Below are 17,771 nucleotides of genomic sequence, written 5' to 3' on the forward strand. Positions count from 1 at the left end.
GGAGGTCAGAGAACAGGGGAACAGAGAAGTTTTGTTATCTTGTCCTAGATGCCATTAAGTAATAAAAAGGACGTGAAACCCAAGAAGTCTGTATCCAAAGTATGTGTTCTTACTGCTCTGCTTTGCTATCCTATGCCTCCAACCCTTGAATGTTCTCAGCCAAGTGCAGGAAGAATTGCAGTCCAATAAAATTACAATCCAATAATGGCAACTGCTCCCAGGAATTAAAACGCAAAGCCAGTTAGGAGCCTGGCCCCTAGAGAAAGCCAATAAGGACCAAGACCAGCCAGCTTACAGGGTCCCAGGCTCAGTAGGGCTCTTAGTTTAATGCTCTGCTACAGCTGTCTTGAAATTTTTAATAATTTTTAAACAAAGCACCCCACATTTTCATTTTGCACTGGGCCTTACAAATTATGGGGCTGGTCCTGATAAAAACAATGGTAATGTGGGGAATTAACGAGATCCTCTCCATCTTTGGGATCATTTTACACCTTGGAAGTATACACACAGAGAGGTGACTAGGAAGGGTTCACTCCATCCTAGAGTTCTGACAGTTGCTTACTGTTTTTGTTTCTCTCTTAGCATTTAAATTCCTTGAGCAGGAGAGAGGTTTTGCATAATCATGCAGTTACGTGAACTCCACAGGATGGACAAAGAACTCAGTACACGCTGGGTCATGAGACAGGCTATTATATAATGCTGAGTTATGGTAATTTATATGCTTACCTACAATTCACATTTTTTTATTCAAGAAAACAGATTCTCCTCATTTCTTGCCCAGATAATTGAATGGCTTCATAATTTTTGCACTGGTTTTGAATGCTGTCTAACCTCATTATTTTCTGTACTATTTTTTTTTCTAAAACACAAATCTGATTTTATCACACCCACGCTTAAAATTTAAAGTGTCTATTAGAATTCCAGATAATGTCCAAACTTTTTAGAATGGCATGAATCTTCTCATAAACTGGCTCCTGCATGTATCTCTAACCCTATTTCTTATCATCCCTCCATATACATTATGCATCCCAAGCCTCACTAGCTGCCTGTTATTCATTTAATTAAAATGTTCTCTGCTGCTGCCAAGCCTCCACACACACACACATCTTCTCTTCTATATTTAAGATACTTGTATTCCATGTTTACTTGGAAACTCCTGATCTACCAAATCTTACATCCTCTGACCACTTAGCTAGAGTAAGACACCCTCCTCTTTGGCTACCTAATACTCTGTGCTCATTCCTGTTATTAAAAAGATAGGTTTATGTACTTGAATCCTCTATCAAAAAGCCCCTTGAATAAAGTAACACCATCTTATTAACCTTAATGTTACTAGCAATTGGCAGAAAGCGTGGTATACAGTAAACCCTACAAAAAGTTTACTGAATTACTGATACATTCATCTGTTATCATTCATTTGATTATTACTTACACACTTACACTGTGGCAGCCACTATTCAATGTGTTTAAGCACTGAACAAGACACGGAGCTTACTTTTTATTGGGAGAATGGTTAAGTGCTATGAGGAAAACAACATGTGGTAATGAGCAAGAAAGAGAATGGGAAAGGAGATTTCTAATAAGATTGTCCAAGAAAGGCTCACCAAGACATGCTTTTTGAACTGAAACCAAAATGTTGGGCAAAAGGCACTCATGCCAAGGGCTGGGAGAAGAGCATTTGAGGAAGAAGGTGCAGCCAGTGAAAGTCTGGACAAGATATGGAGGCCAACGTAGCTAAAAGGAAAAGTAAAGAAAGCAGTGGAAGGTGGAATAGGGGTTTACAAAGTTGCCTAGCACCAGTCTGTGAGGGTGGAGCCCTCCAGATGATTCTTTTCATGTGAAGGGTTATATCCACCTCTACCGCCCTGTTTTCCCAGGATTTTCTCCCCCTTCCACACCTGTATCTTCTTTGGGAAGGAGAGGGGCATCTAAACCATGGTTCTGGGAGAAGGAAGTGGACATATGTGGCTCTTCCTTCTCTCTCTTTCTTGTTCTTTGGGATGTATCTGTTTGTAGAAGTCACATATTCTGATCTGTTCTGGGCTACGGTCATCAAATTTTTAACTGTCCAACATGGGCTGTGACCAGGTGGTTAATCTTGTCTAATTATACAATTGAGGATCGGCTGATATTTTGATCCCCATCTACTTCGACTAATTCTCAATTGTTTCTAAATTTGGGTGGGGGAAAAAGTGGGTGGGGAAAAGACAGACTTCCTCAAAGTCCAAGACCAAATATGTGCTTGCTGGTCATGTATAATGATATCTCATGTTCCGTGCAATATAACAATATGTGTTTATTAAACTCCTATTATTTTTCTGCTAGAAGAAAGTCTTTCTTTTGCTCTCTCTCATTCTTTCTCCATACATACATACAATACACTTCTAAATATCTTTTGTTTATAAAATTAATAACTTTATTGCTTGAGCTTGAATACCCATGGATCCTACAACTTACTCAGGGAAGATGAAATACAAAATGGAGGACAAGGAGGGAATTAGTGCATACTAAGCAACTACTGCTAAGCTAGCCTCTTCACGTAGGATAAGAAAACCCTGGGAAGTAAATTGTCTTACAGACGCTACATGTTATATCTATGTTACAGGTAAGCATATAGAGTCTCAGAGAGGTTAACTAAATTTTAGAACACACAGCTAAAGGGCCACACCAGGAGTCCACCATAACTATGTTAGATTATTTCTACTACACATGAACAAATTAGAGAAAACTCAAGAAAGAATATAATTAAGTGTTAAACTGAATATAATCAAATATCAGTTCAAAAAGCATCTGGTCATCCAGCAGAAGAGAATATTGTTGGCTCAAGTTAGAAATGAGCATATTTCCCACAGAACCTGTCATTGTACATGTGGTCTATATTCTTACTTTGGTTATCATTCATAAGGCCTCTAAATAAAGTTATGATAAGCATATTTTAGGCATCAGAGCAAACTAAATTTAACTTGAAAGGACCTCAAATGGCAGAGAATCCACAATTCCTCACATACTTATTTTCAGATATTTTATTCCTTATCACTGAAAACATGCCATTCAGTAGATATTCTATCTGCACTATTTTCATGTAGCAACTTAATTTTGAAGGAATTTCAAGAGATTAGCAGAGTATCTAGTGAAGAGTTTTCTATTAGTGAACACTTAAAAGTTGTTTGTCTAAACTATGAGCAATCTACCTCATTTTAAACATGAATTTAAAATCTTCTTGATTTTGGGGCACCTGGGTGGCTCAGTCGGTTAAGCGTCTGCCTTCAGCTCAGGTCATGATCCCAGGGTCCTGGGATTGAGCCCCACATTGGGCTCCCTGCTCAGCGGAGAGCCTGCTTCTCCCTCTCCCTCTGCAGCTCCCCCTGTTTATGCTCTCTCTCTCTCTTTCTCTCTCTCTCTGTTAAATAAATAAATAAATCTTTAAAAAAATGTTTAAAAAAATAAAATCTTCTTGATTTGTTACCTTACATAAATTATTTGACATTCTTATAAAACCTGAAGCTCCAAATTGACATATTAAGATCCCAACATTTAGCTCCACCTTTAACTCTAAGTTTTGTTGTAGTAAGACAAATTAGTTTATAAATCTATCATCATATTAGCTAATCCAGTGAGTCAAAAACCTTCTTAAACCATACACTAATTTAGAATCATATTAACATAGGATCAAAGCCAAGGAAGGGAAAATAATTTATTATTTTACTTGTAGAAAATTATTTAATAAACTTAAAGTAACACCCCATCTAAATCAAAACTAATTTATTCTATTCCTTCATAAGAAGTATATTGAAAGTCTAAAAATAAACTCCTAATTAGAATGGGTACCTTGGTTTCTGAAAGGCAGCTTATTTACCTCTACAGGCAAATAGAAATTATATTGTGATGCAATGTATTATCTGCAGAGCATTCTAGAGATATGAGAAAGAAACCAGCCAGAACTTAAAAGAGTTTGAAAAGAAAGAGCATTCATATCCAAAGAAACAGATTTTGCCACCAAGGCTAACAATAAATCATTATGAATATCCATGTGAGCCACAGGATTTATTTATGGTAATGTAGCTTCACTGTTGAATGAAGGAGATAAATAGTGCTTTATAGCAAGTATTAGTTGCAAATGTAGAAGGAAGATGGTGGATTTCAGATGTAAAGAACGGAACTTCAAGCACCAAATCTACATTTTAAAAATTTTGTCTGCTTTTGTTTATTTTATTTTGTTTGGTATGTTAGTTTATTTTATAAGACGACCAAGACAACACTGTTTATGACAGACTATTGCTAGAAATCACAGCCTAGACATTTTGGTAAGAACTCAAGTACACATAGACTGCACATTTGTTTGTTTGAAGTAAAATACCTGGCTCCGATCATACTCAGGGTGAGTGCTGTCTCTCTCCTTCCAGTTTCTACTCTTCATGAGTGTATAATTCTACTGCATTTCTGTTGCCTGGGGCTTCGTTTTCCTTTTCTGTATTTCTACCTAATGTAAACCACTCTCTTCCCAAACCAACTCTCAAGTGAAAGAGGATGGTTTTTGCGTTGGAAGCAAGCAGGTGGGTTTCACCATGCCTCGCCCTGCAGTTGAGCACCTACAGAGTCTGGCTGAAACAGAAGTGAGCGAATGAGGCATGTTCTGGATTCTCTCCCAAAGAGCTGAGCTTGGGTGTTCTGGAGAGGTCAATCTCAGTGGAGAACAACCCCTGCCCCATCTGAGGGGGAATGTTCCCACACTCAGCTCCCGCTGCCTTTCTGCACATTGTCCCCTTCCCCTTTCAGACGGGTGCTGACCTGAGGGGGCTGGTCCACAGGTTGCTGAAGTGGCTGAGGGCCTGACACAAACTGGGCCAGCAGGCTCTCTTTCTTGGTAAGCTCCATAAAGAGCCAGAAGGGAAGTTTCTGTCCATGTGGGGTGCTTGACTACAGAAAGTGTGGTAGAGTGGAGCCTGGGACAGCCATTCCGGGGCTCTGTATCTGCTAGTTATGAGTATACAGATTCAGAGAAGGTCCATTACAAGGGGCAGGACAGTAGGCGTACACAGAGAAGCAGAGACGGGAGGAAGCACACTGGCCTGGAAGCTGAAGAGAGAAGCCTCACTTCCTGTTTGCATTTCTAGTTCCCCTGACGTCCATGGGGAATTTTTTCCCTTATTTTTGGATATCTGTAAGATTTCCTGTTTTAACTTCCCATCAAGCCATTTTAACCTACTATAGCTTATAAACCTTGGATCCTTGAAAGCCAAAGTAAGTGATTAGAACCACATAGTAGATGCAAGTTACACATTTCTTAAATAATCCATTGGCTAATGGTTAAATTCAATGTCTCCATAGTTCAGGTGTTCTCAAACTTTAATGTGTCTTAGAATTACTAAGGCAGTTTGTTTAAAAAATGGCAGATTTTGAGGCCCAAGGCCTGACCTCAAAATCAGAATCTCTTAGGATTTTAACAGGCATCCCCGGTAGTTCTGAGCTAGAAATACATGGGCCACACGTTTGGAAACCTGTTCAAACTACTGTTTTACCCTTGGACCAGTCTGGGTCACTGCAAGACTACACATGACCATAATTTTGCATTTCAACATTGTATCTTTGGGTTTTATTAAAAAAAAACACAAACAAACATAAAACCATGAAACCCTTCATTTCCTTTCCTATGGACACAACTGCCTCAGTCGGTGACCAGGGCTGGAATGTGAAGTTGCAGTAGGGAATGCCTTCTGGGAATTAGCAACTGAATAGGCTTTGGTTCCCATGAGATACTCCTATGATTCCATTAAAAATAATAATAAGCACACAGACTGATGGACATAGGAATGAGTGAATGAATGAATGAATATGTAAACAAATTAACAAAAAGGATGAACCATGTTTTTAACCATGTTTGCCAGGAAACCAGAGATAAATCTGATTCTCTAAGTCCCCCATCTTCTATCACCAACAGCACTGTGCATGTTCTTGCAGTTAGCTATGGAATCATTTACAAAAGAAATTTAGTTGTAAAGGCATCTCAACTTTCCTCTTAGCAGTTTGCCAGCTTTGCTTAAGCAGGTTGCTTCTAACTGGCATCCATTTATTTGACACGGATTTACTGAGTTCTGTTCTGTCTTAAGTTTATTACCAGGCACTTTTGGGAATGAAAGCAGAAAAGGTTCCAGCCTTCAGAGATTTCACATCCCTTCAGAGAGACACAAAACACCTTTACCGATAGTTAGAATGCAAGCAAGTCAGACAGGGTTATGGGACTCAAGAGAGAGGGGTGGTTGTTTCCAGCAGAAGGATCAGGACAAATTCTGTGAAGGAGGCAAGGATTTACACCTTGGTTAGATCTGGGCAAGCAGCAGAGATAAGGAGAAAGAGATTCTAGACAGAGCGGAATTCTAGTTTTCCTTACTACTTTCACAGCACTCTGATCTTCTGCCTAGCACATATTATGATTTGTACCTGCATGATCATTGGGTAATTTTGGGTTCAATGCCTCCATTTTCCTCTAATAGACTCTACCTTCCATAATGGAGGGATCTGTGTCTTCACTCACCACTCTGCATATATGCACACGGTGCCAAGCACAATGGCCGGAACGCACTGATTGTTCAGCCAGTATTTATTGCTGACCGAGTGGATAAGAGCCTAGGCTTCCGTGTGGTTTTGCCCTCTATGAGTGTTGCAATCTTGGGTCCTATCCTTAAGCCTCTATTTCCTCATATGTAAATTGGAGTAATAATAGTTCCTTCAGTATAGGATTGAGGTAAGAGTAGGATAATGGATATCGATAAATTATAGCTTTTATTAATTTGATAGGAAGAGACGGTGAGATGAAGCAAAGGCATGCTGATATTATAGCCTCTTAGTGATAAGTCTGACCTGGGCTAGCTGTTTTTCCCTGTAACTGTACAGGCTCACCAGGCAAGGCAGGTTTAATGTCAGCCGGATATCTTTACCTGCTCTTGGCCCCTTTTGGACCAGGTGACCAGGAGTGCTTCCCTGGACCAATCCCGTCACCTCATCTCTGGGGCAGCCCTAATGGAACTGCTGTTCCTGTTTCCCCAAACTGTCCCGACGGTCAATGAAACAGCACGTGTGACTGCAATGTGTGATAGGTCTGTGATGTGCCATGCCGGTGTCACAGGTTTGAGAGTCCCAGGCTCCAAATTCTTGAATTGCTAATAAACAGGCAAAATGAGCTGTGCCTATCAACAGGAGAAATAACTTGTGTTGGGATAAAACAGGCAGGCCCTGGAGTCACAGAATCTGGATTCCACGCTGGCTCTGCCTCATGCATGGCAGCTAACCTGGAACCCGTTACTTCATGCTTCTGAGCTGGGGGCTCCTCACCTCTTTGGTCATGTGGGATTACGCCCAACTCCTGGGGCCACTGTAGGAAGTGAAGAAAAATCCCAGCAGGTGATGCCGTGAACTCCAGGTCCCTGCAGCTGTACATCAATCTCTGGTGCCAAAGATGAGGGGGTCAGGGAGAGGAGGAAGAGTGTGGACTGAGAACACTTCCTGTCAGCTATTACATAGACTAACGTTTCCTCTGAAGCTGAGGTGTAGGTCGCACCAGCCAAGTTCCAGCAACTCTCCTATCATACAGTGCTGTTCCTCCATGCTGCCAAATGGTCAAGGGGTTCTGATGAAGTAGTCTTAGTTTGTGTTGCTGTTGCCAAACCGGATTTTATTTTATTTTTCCCCAAATCAAATCCCCTTCATATGGATTTTAATAGAGGCTGGCAGAAGGTGCCAATTTTTAACTAAAAGCAAAACAAAGCCAAACAAAAACAAACACAGGAGAGCAAAAAATTACAAGAAATTAAGATAATTTTATCCATTATTTTGTTTCCCCCTGAATTGGGAGAAAGTGTCTTTAATGGCTCTTATCAGCACAACACCTCAGTTTGGCAGGAATATGATTGAGAACTGTAATCTCCATAAGCCCAAGTGTTTGTCACTCCTCCTACTAAATTTTCAGGAACATTTATTGAGTACAAGGACAATGTAGTGATATATGGGCTTTAAATTATAGACTAAAGGGGGCAAGTCACCCCCAGTGGAGCCCGTATAAAACAAAGGCACCTATGCTCTGCATTTTGAGGCTGAGCTTGGGACATGTATGTGAGATACACACCTTATTTTATGTATTCCAAAAATCCTTGGGAAATTTTAGATGTAAAATTTCTAAATTTACAGAGGTGGTAACTGAAATTTAGATTACTTTCTCAAAGAAAGTCATTAGATCATCATAATGCCTTCGACACTATTTGGGGGGTCAGTGTCCCAGGCCCAAAATCTCGATTACTCAAACACAGCAGATTCCTCATTATTCGGGAGTAAATTAGTACTCCATCCACTACTTCCCATGTAGACAAAAGTACAGATGGGCCTGTGGGGAGAAAGTGGGAATCCTGTGTGCTGGAAAGGGGTCAGTGAAGAGAGAGGGTGGTGCTAGTATGGATTTGAATGGGAGAAATTCTGGATTCTAAGATAGGTGACTTTTGACTTATCTGACATTCTGAATGACCAATATCTTTTCCCCTAATTGGCCTGGGTCCACCAAGCAATGTGTTAATGCTATGACTTCATCTTTATGGAAGCAAAATCTTTAGGAATTAGAACTGGTTGTGGGAAAGATGCGGAGTTCATGTATTCAGTCATTCAACAACAATTATTGAATGCCCTTTATGCCCTAGACGTTGTGCTAAGCCCTGCAAGTTCATTAATGAAATCAGAAGACAAATGCCCTCTAGATGTTATCATCTTGTCCAAGAAAAACACAGACATGGAAACAAGTGCCATCATACTGGCAGGAGGTCTAGATGTTGCAGGACACCAATGTAATACAAGACAAGTTCCCTGTTCCTAAGGAATTTACATACCGCTACTACTCATCAATTTCCACGTATGTTACATTCTTCAATGTGCCCTAGTCTCAGTTAACCCTTATAACCACTCTAGGAAGTAGATGCCGATATTATCTCATTTTAGACAGGACAAAACTGAAACACAGCAAGTTGAAAGGGAGTTTAAAGTGACTTATATGGCAAAGATGGGACTTGAGAGTCCATGCTCTTAACTGCTGCACCACACCACCTAGGCAGTTAAAAAAAATTACTCTCTTTGATACCTAAAACCTCAAGACCTATCTCTAGGAGGCTTGACACAGAAACAAAGATTACCACCAAATGAAGTTTCCTACCAATTCCCAGCAGCAGTTTGCCTCTGGCCTTCCTGTTTCCATGACACTGCTCTCCAGTTTGTCCCTTAGAGAGGAAAGTTCAAGGAGCTCCCTCAGCCTTTAATTATTGATACTGACAAATAATTAATCATTAGCTCTGTGGTTTGTAGGAATTTATAAGAAGAGCTATTTTGAATATGGCACATTTTATCTTCTAGCATATTTCTACATATTTTCCCTTCGATAGAAGTGGTATACAAATCTACATATTTTCCCTTTGATAGAAGTGGTATACAAATCTGGGAATTATTTCAAAATAATCCATGGGTGGGGTGATAGAAAGGGGGATGATGGTAGTAGCACAGGGAAAACAAATAAGTTGATGATCGTTTTCACTTAGCGACAGTTACACAAGAGCACGTTCTATTAATACTTAATATTCTGCATTAACATTGTATTAATTTATGTACATGTCTGAAACTTCGTATAATACAATTCTGGAAATATAAAGTAAGCCCCTTTAAAGATAACCTGAGAGAAATCCTGGAAAATCAGTACTGATTTGTGACTTTTAAGTAAAAACATGAAGTGTGATGGTTACAAGAGCAGTGGCCAAGATAATTCCCCACAAAACCAAGACAAACAATTATCAATGATCTCCTACAATAGCTTAAAATGTATGTGAAAGCATGTCGCACAGTATAAAGCACTAAATGAGTGTTTCTCATCCTTACCCACTTAAGGAGTCACTTGAGGAGAGTTTTAATATTGCAAATGTCCCTTCAGCATGAAGAGATTCTGACTAACAGGGGCTAGGGTGAGTCTTGGAATCTGTGCATTGGAAAAAAAAAAAAAAAAAACTACACAGGGCTGAGAACCTCTACAATAAGAAAACTGTTGTCATTATTAAGCAAATTACATTGAATACTTCAGGCAGGCGCTTGCTCTATGGGCTGAAGGAAGGATAAAAGAAAACAGCAAGTAAAGTATCAAAGGCTGGTTCTTGATCATTTGGCACATTTATTACTGGGACTTAAAAATCAGAGAGGCCACAACAGGGCCACAGCTTGACAAATATCTAATTTGCTTAGAAGAATGTGGGACTATCATTAAGCATTTAAAGAAAGACACAGATGAGGAGGAGTATGAAGGCAGGAGCGTGGCTGGCTACTAGCTAGAGATCGTTCATGGCTTGAGGATACTTTCAAGTCATAGGATTTAGTTCACAAACCCAGCCAGGACCAAATAACATCCTGACACAACTCATCCATTGCTAAGGCACAAATCACTCCTGGTGCACTCAGGCCCCTGAAGCCCCCTTGGCTCTCTGAGAGGTTTCAAATGGGTTTGGCTTGAGGTTGATAAAACCCAGTGATTCCCTGATCATATGAAAAGCCTATCAAATCATGATGTCTTGGAGTAGAATCCAAACATAAAAGTATATTCTAGAGATCTCTAGGTGATTCCACTGTGCAACCAAATTTGGGGACATGAAAATAAAGTATTCTTTGATGAACCAATCTGAAACCACAGCTGCAAAAAAGAGCTCCTCCTTCCTCTTTAGCTGAGATTGTCACCTGCTCTGGCCCATGTTTCTCCTGATTTCTCAGTGTAGGTTAAACCACTTCTCTTCACCCCACACCATACCTCACCTGTGTCCTCACCTGCTGATTTGTTCCTGGCTGTGCTTCTCACTTTACAACTTCGACCACATCATTACCTTCCTCAAAAATTTCTAATGAACCCCATTCTGATCTGGAGCTTCGTAACCAAAATATAGTTACCTGGGAGCTTACAGAAAGGTACAATTCCAGAACCCATCTGGGTCTACTGAATTAGAATCTGTATTTACTAAGATCCCCAGGGGATTTGTATGAACATTTAAATTTGAGAAGTATTATTCAAGAGCACTATTCTCCAAAGTATATTTTGAAGGACACTCTCAAGGACAGAGAGTATCCTGCCTGGATTCAAAGTCACACCATTCCCTCTCTTTACAGGGCATCTGTCCATTCAAAAAGTAGTTACTGAGTGACAACTATGTCTCATACTGTGCTGGGTTTACAGGATCCAGCAGTCAAGATGACAGAAGTGGTGTCTGAATTCATGGACTTATAGTAAGGACAATATTGACATGGAAAGATAACTACCGGGGTATTATAAAGGGGGATGCGCAGGATGCCCTGGGATTATCTAGTTAATGAGGTAAACTGGGGATGGCCTAACACATCTGGGAGATCTGGAACATGAGAATAGCATTCCTGGGGAAATGCCGCTAATGCAGGTCCCTGTGGATGCACGAGGTCAAAACAGGTGGGGCATCTGAATACAATGACAGCTTCAAACACAACAGGTGCAAAGACTCAAAGCAACTATGGAAATGCTTGCCCAGTGCTTACTCCATGCAAGGCAGGGCTCTAGGTGCTTTCCATATATGTAGGTGTGACTATTAACCCTGTTTTATGAACAAGGAAACTAAGGCACAGAGAGATGAAATAATGTGTCCCCATCACAGAACAAACTCTGAAACTCAACCTTGTCCATCTGGCTCCAGCATCTATGTTCTTAGCTATCACAATTTACAGCTGTTGAGCTGGGAAGAACATGATGCATACAAGAAGCTGAAAAACAGGCCATATGTCCAGAGTTCAAGCAGTGTTTGTTCACGGATCTTTTTTTTTTTTTTTTTTAAAATTAGAAGGAGAATGCATTACCCTTCAGGAGCAGCTACTTACAACTCATATTTTTGGGGATCATCCCATAGTTACTGAATCAGAATATCTAGCTATGGAGCTGAATATCTGCATTTTAGTAATGCTTCCAGATGATTCAGAAACACTAAAGTCTGAGGACCATAGGTTTAGACATACAATTTCTTTCAATATTCTCCTCCCTCTCATGGTCCCCCTAATTAACCCAGAGTTATTTAATAATATATTGGTCCCAAGGTATAAACTAAACATGAGGATAAATAGGATTGAAGTGGAAAGTTGGAATAAATCTGAAAATTGAATCTTTGCTCCTCCAGGTCCCCTGGCTGCCAGGCTGTGAAAAGAATTACCTAGGCTTGAAAAATTGGAGGCAAAAAAAGACCACAGAGGCTTAGAACTATTTTCATTACAATGCCAACCATTTAAATAACTAATTGAATCTCTGGAAATTGAAGTAAAATTTAAAATTGCCGGAAGAGCAATTATTTCACATGCTCTCTGATTCCTCCATCCTTAGCCAGTGCTAGAAGACTCTCAGGCAGCAGAGAATTTTCTTGAATGTAGAATACATGCTAGAGCAGTAGCTGAAGTAATCTCCGGCCACTAGGGTGCACTGGCTCAACAAAACTAATATGCCTCCCTCAGTGTCAGGGGACCCTGACAGCTCCAACACCAGTATCTGGCTGCCAGTGGGGTATTCTTTTAATTCAGTCTTTCCTCTCTTATAATCACTTAACAAAGGAATTATGCTAATTTCTCGTGAGGAAGAAACTAAAAGAAATAGCTGAATCTCAATAAAACTCCTTCATCATAGCTTATTTTATTTTGCTGCATTTTCCCAATATTTATCTTTATTTATCTTTGAATGTCTTTCAAGTACATTACCACTAAAATTCCAAAAGTCATCCTCCTAGATGCTGCCTTTCAAATGGTTCAGAGAGATCATAGCTCTTCTGTCCCGATCTGTCTGGAAGTGACATTATCCTGTTCATTCAGTTAGTTCGCTTACTTGATATCCCCATTCAAGAAAATAAGTTTGGAAAAGTTTCTGGAAGAGACTGTTATTTTTATCCCTCAAAAGATCAGAAAAATATTCCACTGTAGTTTTCAAGGTTCTTTCATTTTCAAAATATTTATTTTAATGCTATCCATAACAAAGCTCACTGGATACAACCATGTTAATTTTGTGACAAAAGAACATTAAGAAGATGAAATGGCATGGTTATGAAAACCTTCTGCAGGTTCCCCACCACTGCAATATAAGACACAGATGGTGACAATCTTCCATAGCTGTCACTACCCCTTTGCCAATCACTGATGGGGGGTTTGATGTGTCAAGCAGATCGATGTCAATGTTGGTCCCCTTTTCATATGACACAACTTGTGAATCAAAGAACGTGGGGGATCCTAGATGCACAGGGATGGACTTTCCCAAGAAAAGGTGTGAATGCTCTCAATCTCTGGGATAGGTTCTCTCCTCCCAGGACTGCATACAGTACTACCTTGCCCCTTCTTCCAGGAGGCTAATACAGCCTTGCCCTGCCTGAGAAGACATGACAAGCCAGAGAAGGCTAGGATGTGTGGATGAAACCCAATTTACTCTGGGCACTAGGGTTATGATTCTATGCATCCTTCCTTTCCTTGGAGTTGCCTTTTCTTACTGTGGCAATGGTAAGATCCACTGGACCAAGGCTAGGGTATGAGACTATGGGAGAAGAACCAAATTATTAACTCTAGGTCTTAGGTGGAAATGGAGGTTTTGGACTAGGAGTACTTGTATCTCCACACGGACTAGCTCATCACGGGGAGTGCAATAAGCATGGGGGGAAAGACCTGTTCTAAGAAAGAGGGTCATTTTACCAAAGTGCTCCTGTATGTTTTTTAGGACTTAGGTATTAAGTATCCTGGATCATTGTCCTCTAAATACATCCAGGTGTATAAAGTAACACCATTTATAGTAAAGAAACACAAATCTTATATTGTGAATTCCCATACCTGTTCAACGCTTTTTACATATCTGTCCTTGTTCTTCCACAGGCTTATATTTATCAGTGATGTAAGCACAATGCTTAAGGCCCTATAGTCTAATAAAGATGCCTCCAGTCAGACTCCCAGCACACAGGAGCCACAAAGAAACAGTGTTGGTGATGAGGCTTTATAAGGAACCACATGTGAATGGCTTTTCAAAACACCACAACAGGGATCCCGGAGGATGAGCACTCCTGCAATGCACTCCAGTGACATTACAGCATCTAGCAACTGAATATGTTTTCCCTGCCAAGTCCTGATGGATCTGGAAATTCAAGACTTCATTTACAAATTTTACCAACCTTGCTTCCCAGGGGGACATGCAAATAGAAAAGAAAGATGCTCTCGTTCTACAGTCTCTCATTTATTTAGCAGTGAGGAAGGCAATTCAGGTGGGTTAGGAAGAACACTAAAAACAGAATGCACCGACCTGGTTGGCAGGACCTCGGGCAGGGTGTCCACTCACTGAAAGCTGTCACAATGCAGTCTTTTTTGCACGGGAGAAGGCAAGGACGCACTGTTTCGGGCCGAGTCGAATCTGGACACCTGTCAATGTGAAGAGACAATATCAATGCCTCCTGGAAGAAGTAAGTGGCTTAGCAGAGAACTGTAGGATTTCAGGACAGAAAACACTGAGGCCCTGTTGTTCCTTCTATAGACAAGGAAGAGAGAGCCAGGGAGGTGAGGCTGCTTGCCCAAGGGCTCCCAGCCAGTGGCAGAGTCAAAGGCAACTTCAGTTCTCTTGACCTTGAGACCAAAATACTTTTCACTCGTCCAGGAAAAGAGCAATCCCTGACACTAATGAAAGGGAATGCCTTCACAAGAAAGTGTCACCATCAGCATCAATTCAAATGACATTTGATTTTTTTTTTTTTTTCCAGAATGAACACATCTGATATATTTCTTGAAAAGCATTTTATTCGGGGTAACATATCAAATCAATGATATCCTACAAAAGGAATAGGAAAATACAAGGCAATATATGAACATATTGGGAAACAAAAATCATTGAAAACCACTTAAATATACTCTACATCTTTGATAATGAACAGAACTTTAGAATATTTAAACGATTGGCAGGTATCTCTTTAGAACATGTGGACTGATGAGCAAAATATGACAGATAGCAAATGTCAAATACACTAACTAGCATTAACAAGAGAAACACTGCAGTTCTGTTATTTTGCTGATAATGAATGTTCACATTTGGGAGGAAAATACTACAGTCAATTGATTCATAATCACTTGGAAGAACTAAAGTCTCAGAAAATGGCAATCAAGCCTTTGTTTGTTTTCTTGCCTGCTTACTTGTTTTATGAACATAGAGGGCTAAAAACTACATTGATTATCTAAAATGGTGATATGCCAAAAAGAAAAACAGGAAAGCCCTCAGCAACATATATTTGCATTTTAAATTCTGTTTCCTGTAAGTTCCTCATAAAGCATATAAATGCAGTGTGGGTAAAGCTTAACAACATGAGCTCTGGTATTAAGTAGGCAGTGCTGAGTTAAGGGCTTTGGCTAGCTTCTTTCATTTATTCCTAATGACAACAGTGAGAGGCATTATAACCTTCATTTTCACATGATAAACTGATGCATTGGAATAATCAGTAATGGACCCAAAGCCACATGGGGAGAGACCATTTGAGACAAATTATGATAGAAAAAAAAAACACCAGTGTAGCAAGTTCAGACAATCAATAGACCTTCTTGAAGGAGAGAAGAGAAAATAGAGGAGATAAAGCTACTGAGGAAATGATGAATTAAAAAAAAAAACAGAGTTCAGATGAAAAGTCCAAGAATTGTATACAAAATGACCAACATGCCAATGCAAAGGTTGTCCAGTTTTCAAACACCAAGACAAAGTAAGAGGACAGACAATAATGGATGTGGGAGAAGAGGAAGAAAAATTGGTCATCCAAGAGTCTGGCTGACATCAGACCTCATCAATTTAGATAATGATCAAAATGAAAACATTTTCTTAGTTCTAAAACTTTTAAAACAATATATAAGCCAAATGTGGAAGACAGAACTTGACCTTGGAACAGAATGTACATGATATCATTCATGCCACCATCAGGTAAAGACACAGTGGACAAAGCAGGGGAGATGGAAGGGGAGAGAGACAGAGTGGAGGCTTGGTTGTCCTTATCTGACAAAGCACGTGGGCAGAGTGACGATCTAAATATAAATGAAAACAGAAATAAAGTTCTAAAAAGATCAATCAAGAGTACTAACGCAACCTACCCACAGAACACCAACAATCTGGGATTTGAGACAGGAGTTAGGGTAAACGGGCTAAGGTTCATTGCTTTCACGAGAGGGAATCAAGGAATAGGCATTATAAATTGATAAGTGAGGAGATGTATGAATGATGTGTGGAAAATGTATCATTTAGAGTTAAGAGGTAAACACGAGAAAGGGAAGAGGACGAAGAATATACACTTGTACTGACATAAAGATACAATGGACGGAGATAAGACACTAACACAGTGGCTTAGTGGCAGGACAGGGGGCAGGGAGAGGGGGGTGGGAGAAGGGCTGTGAGCATCAGGCTTCTCTTTGCTATATATTATATTTCTCCTTTCATGTCATTATGATTTGTGAACCATGTGAAGGCTTACCCAGTCAAAACGGGGGGTGGGGGGTGGGGAGTGGTGGTGCAGAGACAGAGACAGAGACAGACAGAAAACACAGAACAACTGTTAAAATGTGGCTGTGGTTGTGTTTGAGATGTGGGATACTAAACGGAGCAGGAGATGGGTGGGACCTATTGCTTGCCATCATTAGTCTCTCTGTATTATTTTACTTCTTCTATGGACTATATAAAACTTGGATAAAAATGGAAAATGGACATACAGAAAAAGAATTGCTCAATAAATTATTAGTGGCATTATTATTAATCATCCTTAGTATACACAGAAATGCTGTCTATCAAAGAGATCAATTCAATAAGCAAAACAATCGAAAGAAAGAAGAGTGTCTTTGTGGGAATATAGTATTACTTAAACAACCTACTTGGGTAAGGAAAATTTATGTCATACTTTATTAGAGATAGCAAAAAAAACACTAAAATCATTCCCAAGTCCTTTATGCACATTCTGAGGTCTACTAAAATTAAATTGAGCTGCTCTTTATTCTAACTCCTCTCCAACAGCGCCTGCTGTATGGTTGGAAATGGAAGTGTGACTTGAGCAACGCCAGCTTCCTACGTGCCCAGTGGGGCAGCAGGGGCCCCACGCCCAACCAGCCATTTCACACTCACTCGTCCATTGGCAAAACAGCTTACAAATATTTGTGGCACTGGCTTCAGGCTTCAGAGGGAGGCTGATCTTGAAGGGATTTTGCTCACTTCAATTAGGAGTAGGTGTTAGTCTCTTCTAGGAAACTGATCTTGCCTACTTGATTTACCCTTGATTAGCAACACTCACAATAAATACTCATTGGGCATAGTGTCAGCTTTTCAGAATACAGCCCCTTTCTCTCTGCACGTTCTTCCCTTAAGTCCGAAAGAGAGAAACAGTATCATCTCCTCAGTGGCAAAGATCAAGCTCAGGTTATATTGCTTTTATAGAGGCCATGAACTGGAATGTGATTTTCGGTCTGATAGAGCCAAATATTCTCTTGTCAGTGAAAACGGTTTTTTTGTTCATTTATTTTGCCAGTAAGGTTGACCTTTTCTGCAGGGGTTCAACTTCCTCTTCCTTTCTATTCACATAATGTCTACCCCTTCAAGAATCATCACATTTCTAATTTTCGTAAGTTTCTTCTTAGCCTTCAAAAATACTGTCTTTGACCATTAGCAACATGTGTGTCCTCCATTTCTAAGAAAAACCGTAAGGTTTATTTTCTGTATTGTTGTATTG

General features: G+C 40.0%; 1 protein-coding gene across 1 annotated transcript in view; it reads right to left on the bottom strand.

Moving 5' to 3' along the window:
- Positions 1-17,771, bottom strand: part of THSD7B (thrombospondin type 1 domain containing 7B) — an 870,666-nt gene that overhangs the window by 354,463 nt on the left and 498,432 nt on the right. The window contains exon 10 of the mRNA XM_032411208.1: positions 14,336-14,451. Within this exon, the coding sequence (XP_032267099.1) occupies positions 14,336-14,451 (116 nt within the window). The remainder of the gene's footprint in view (positions 1-14,335; positions 14,452-17,771) is intronic.

Source organism: Phoca vitulina, unplaced genomic scaffold (genome assembly GCF_004348235.1).
Source record: "Phoca vitulina isolate PV1807 unplaced genomic scaffold, GSC_HSeal_1.0 scaffold1, whole genome shotgun sequence".
Classification (NCBI taxonomy): Eukaryota; Metazoa; Chordata; class Mammalia; order Carnivora; family Phocidae; genus Phoca; species Phoca vitulina.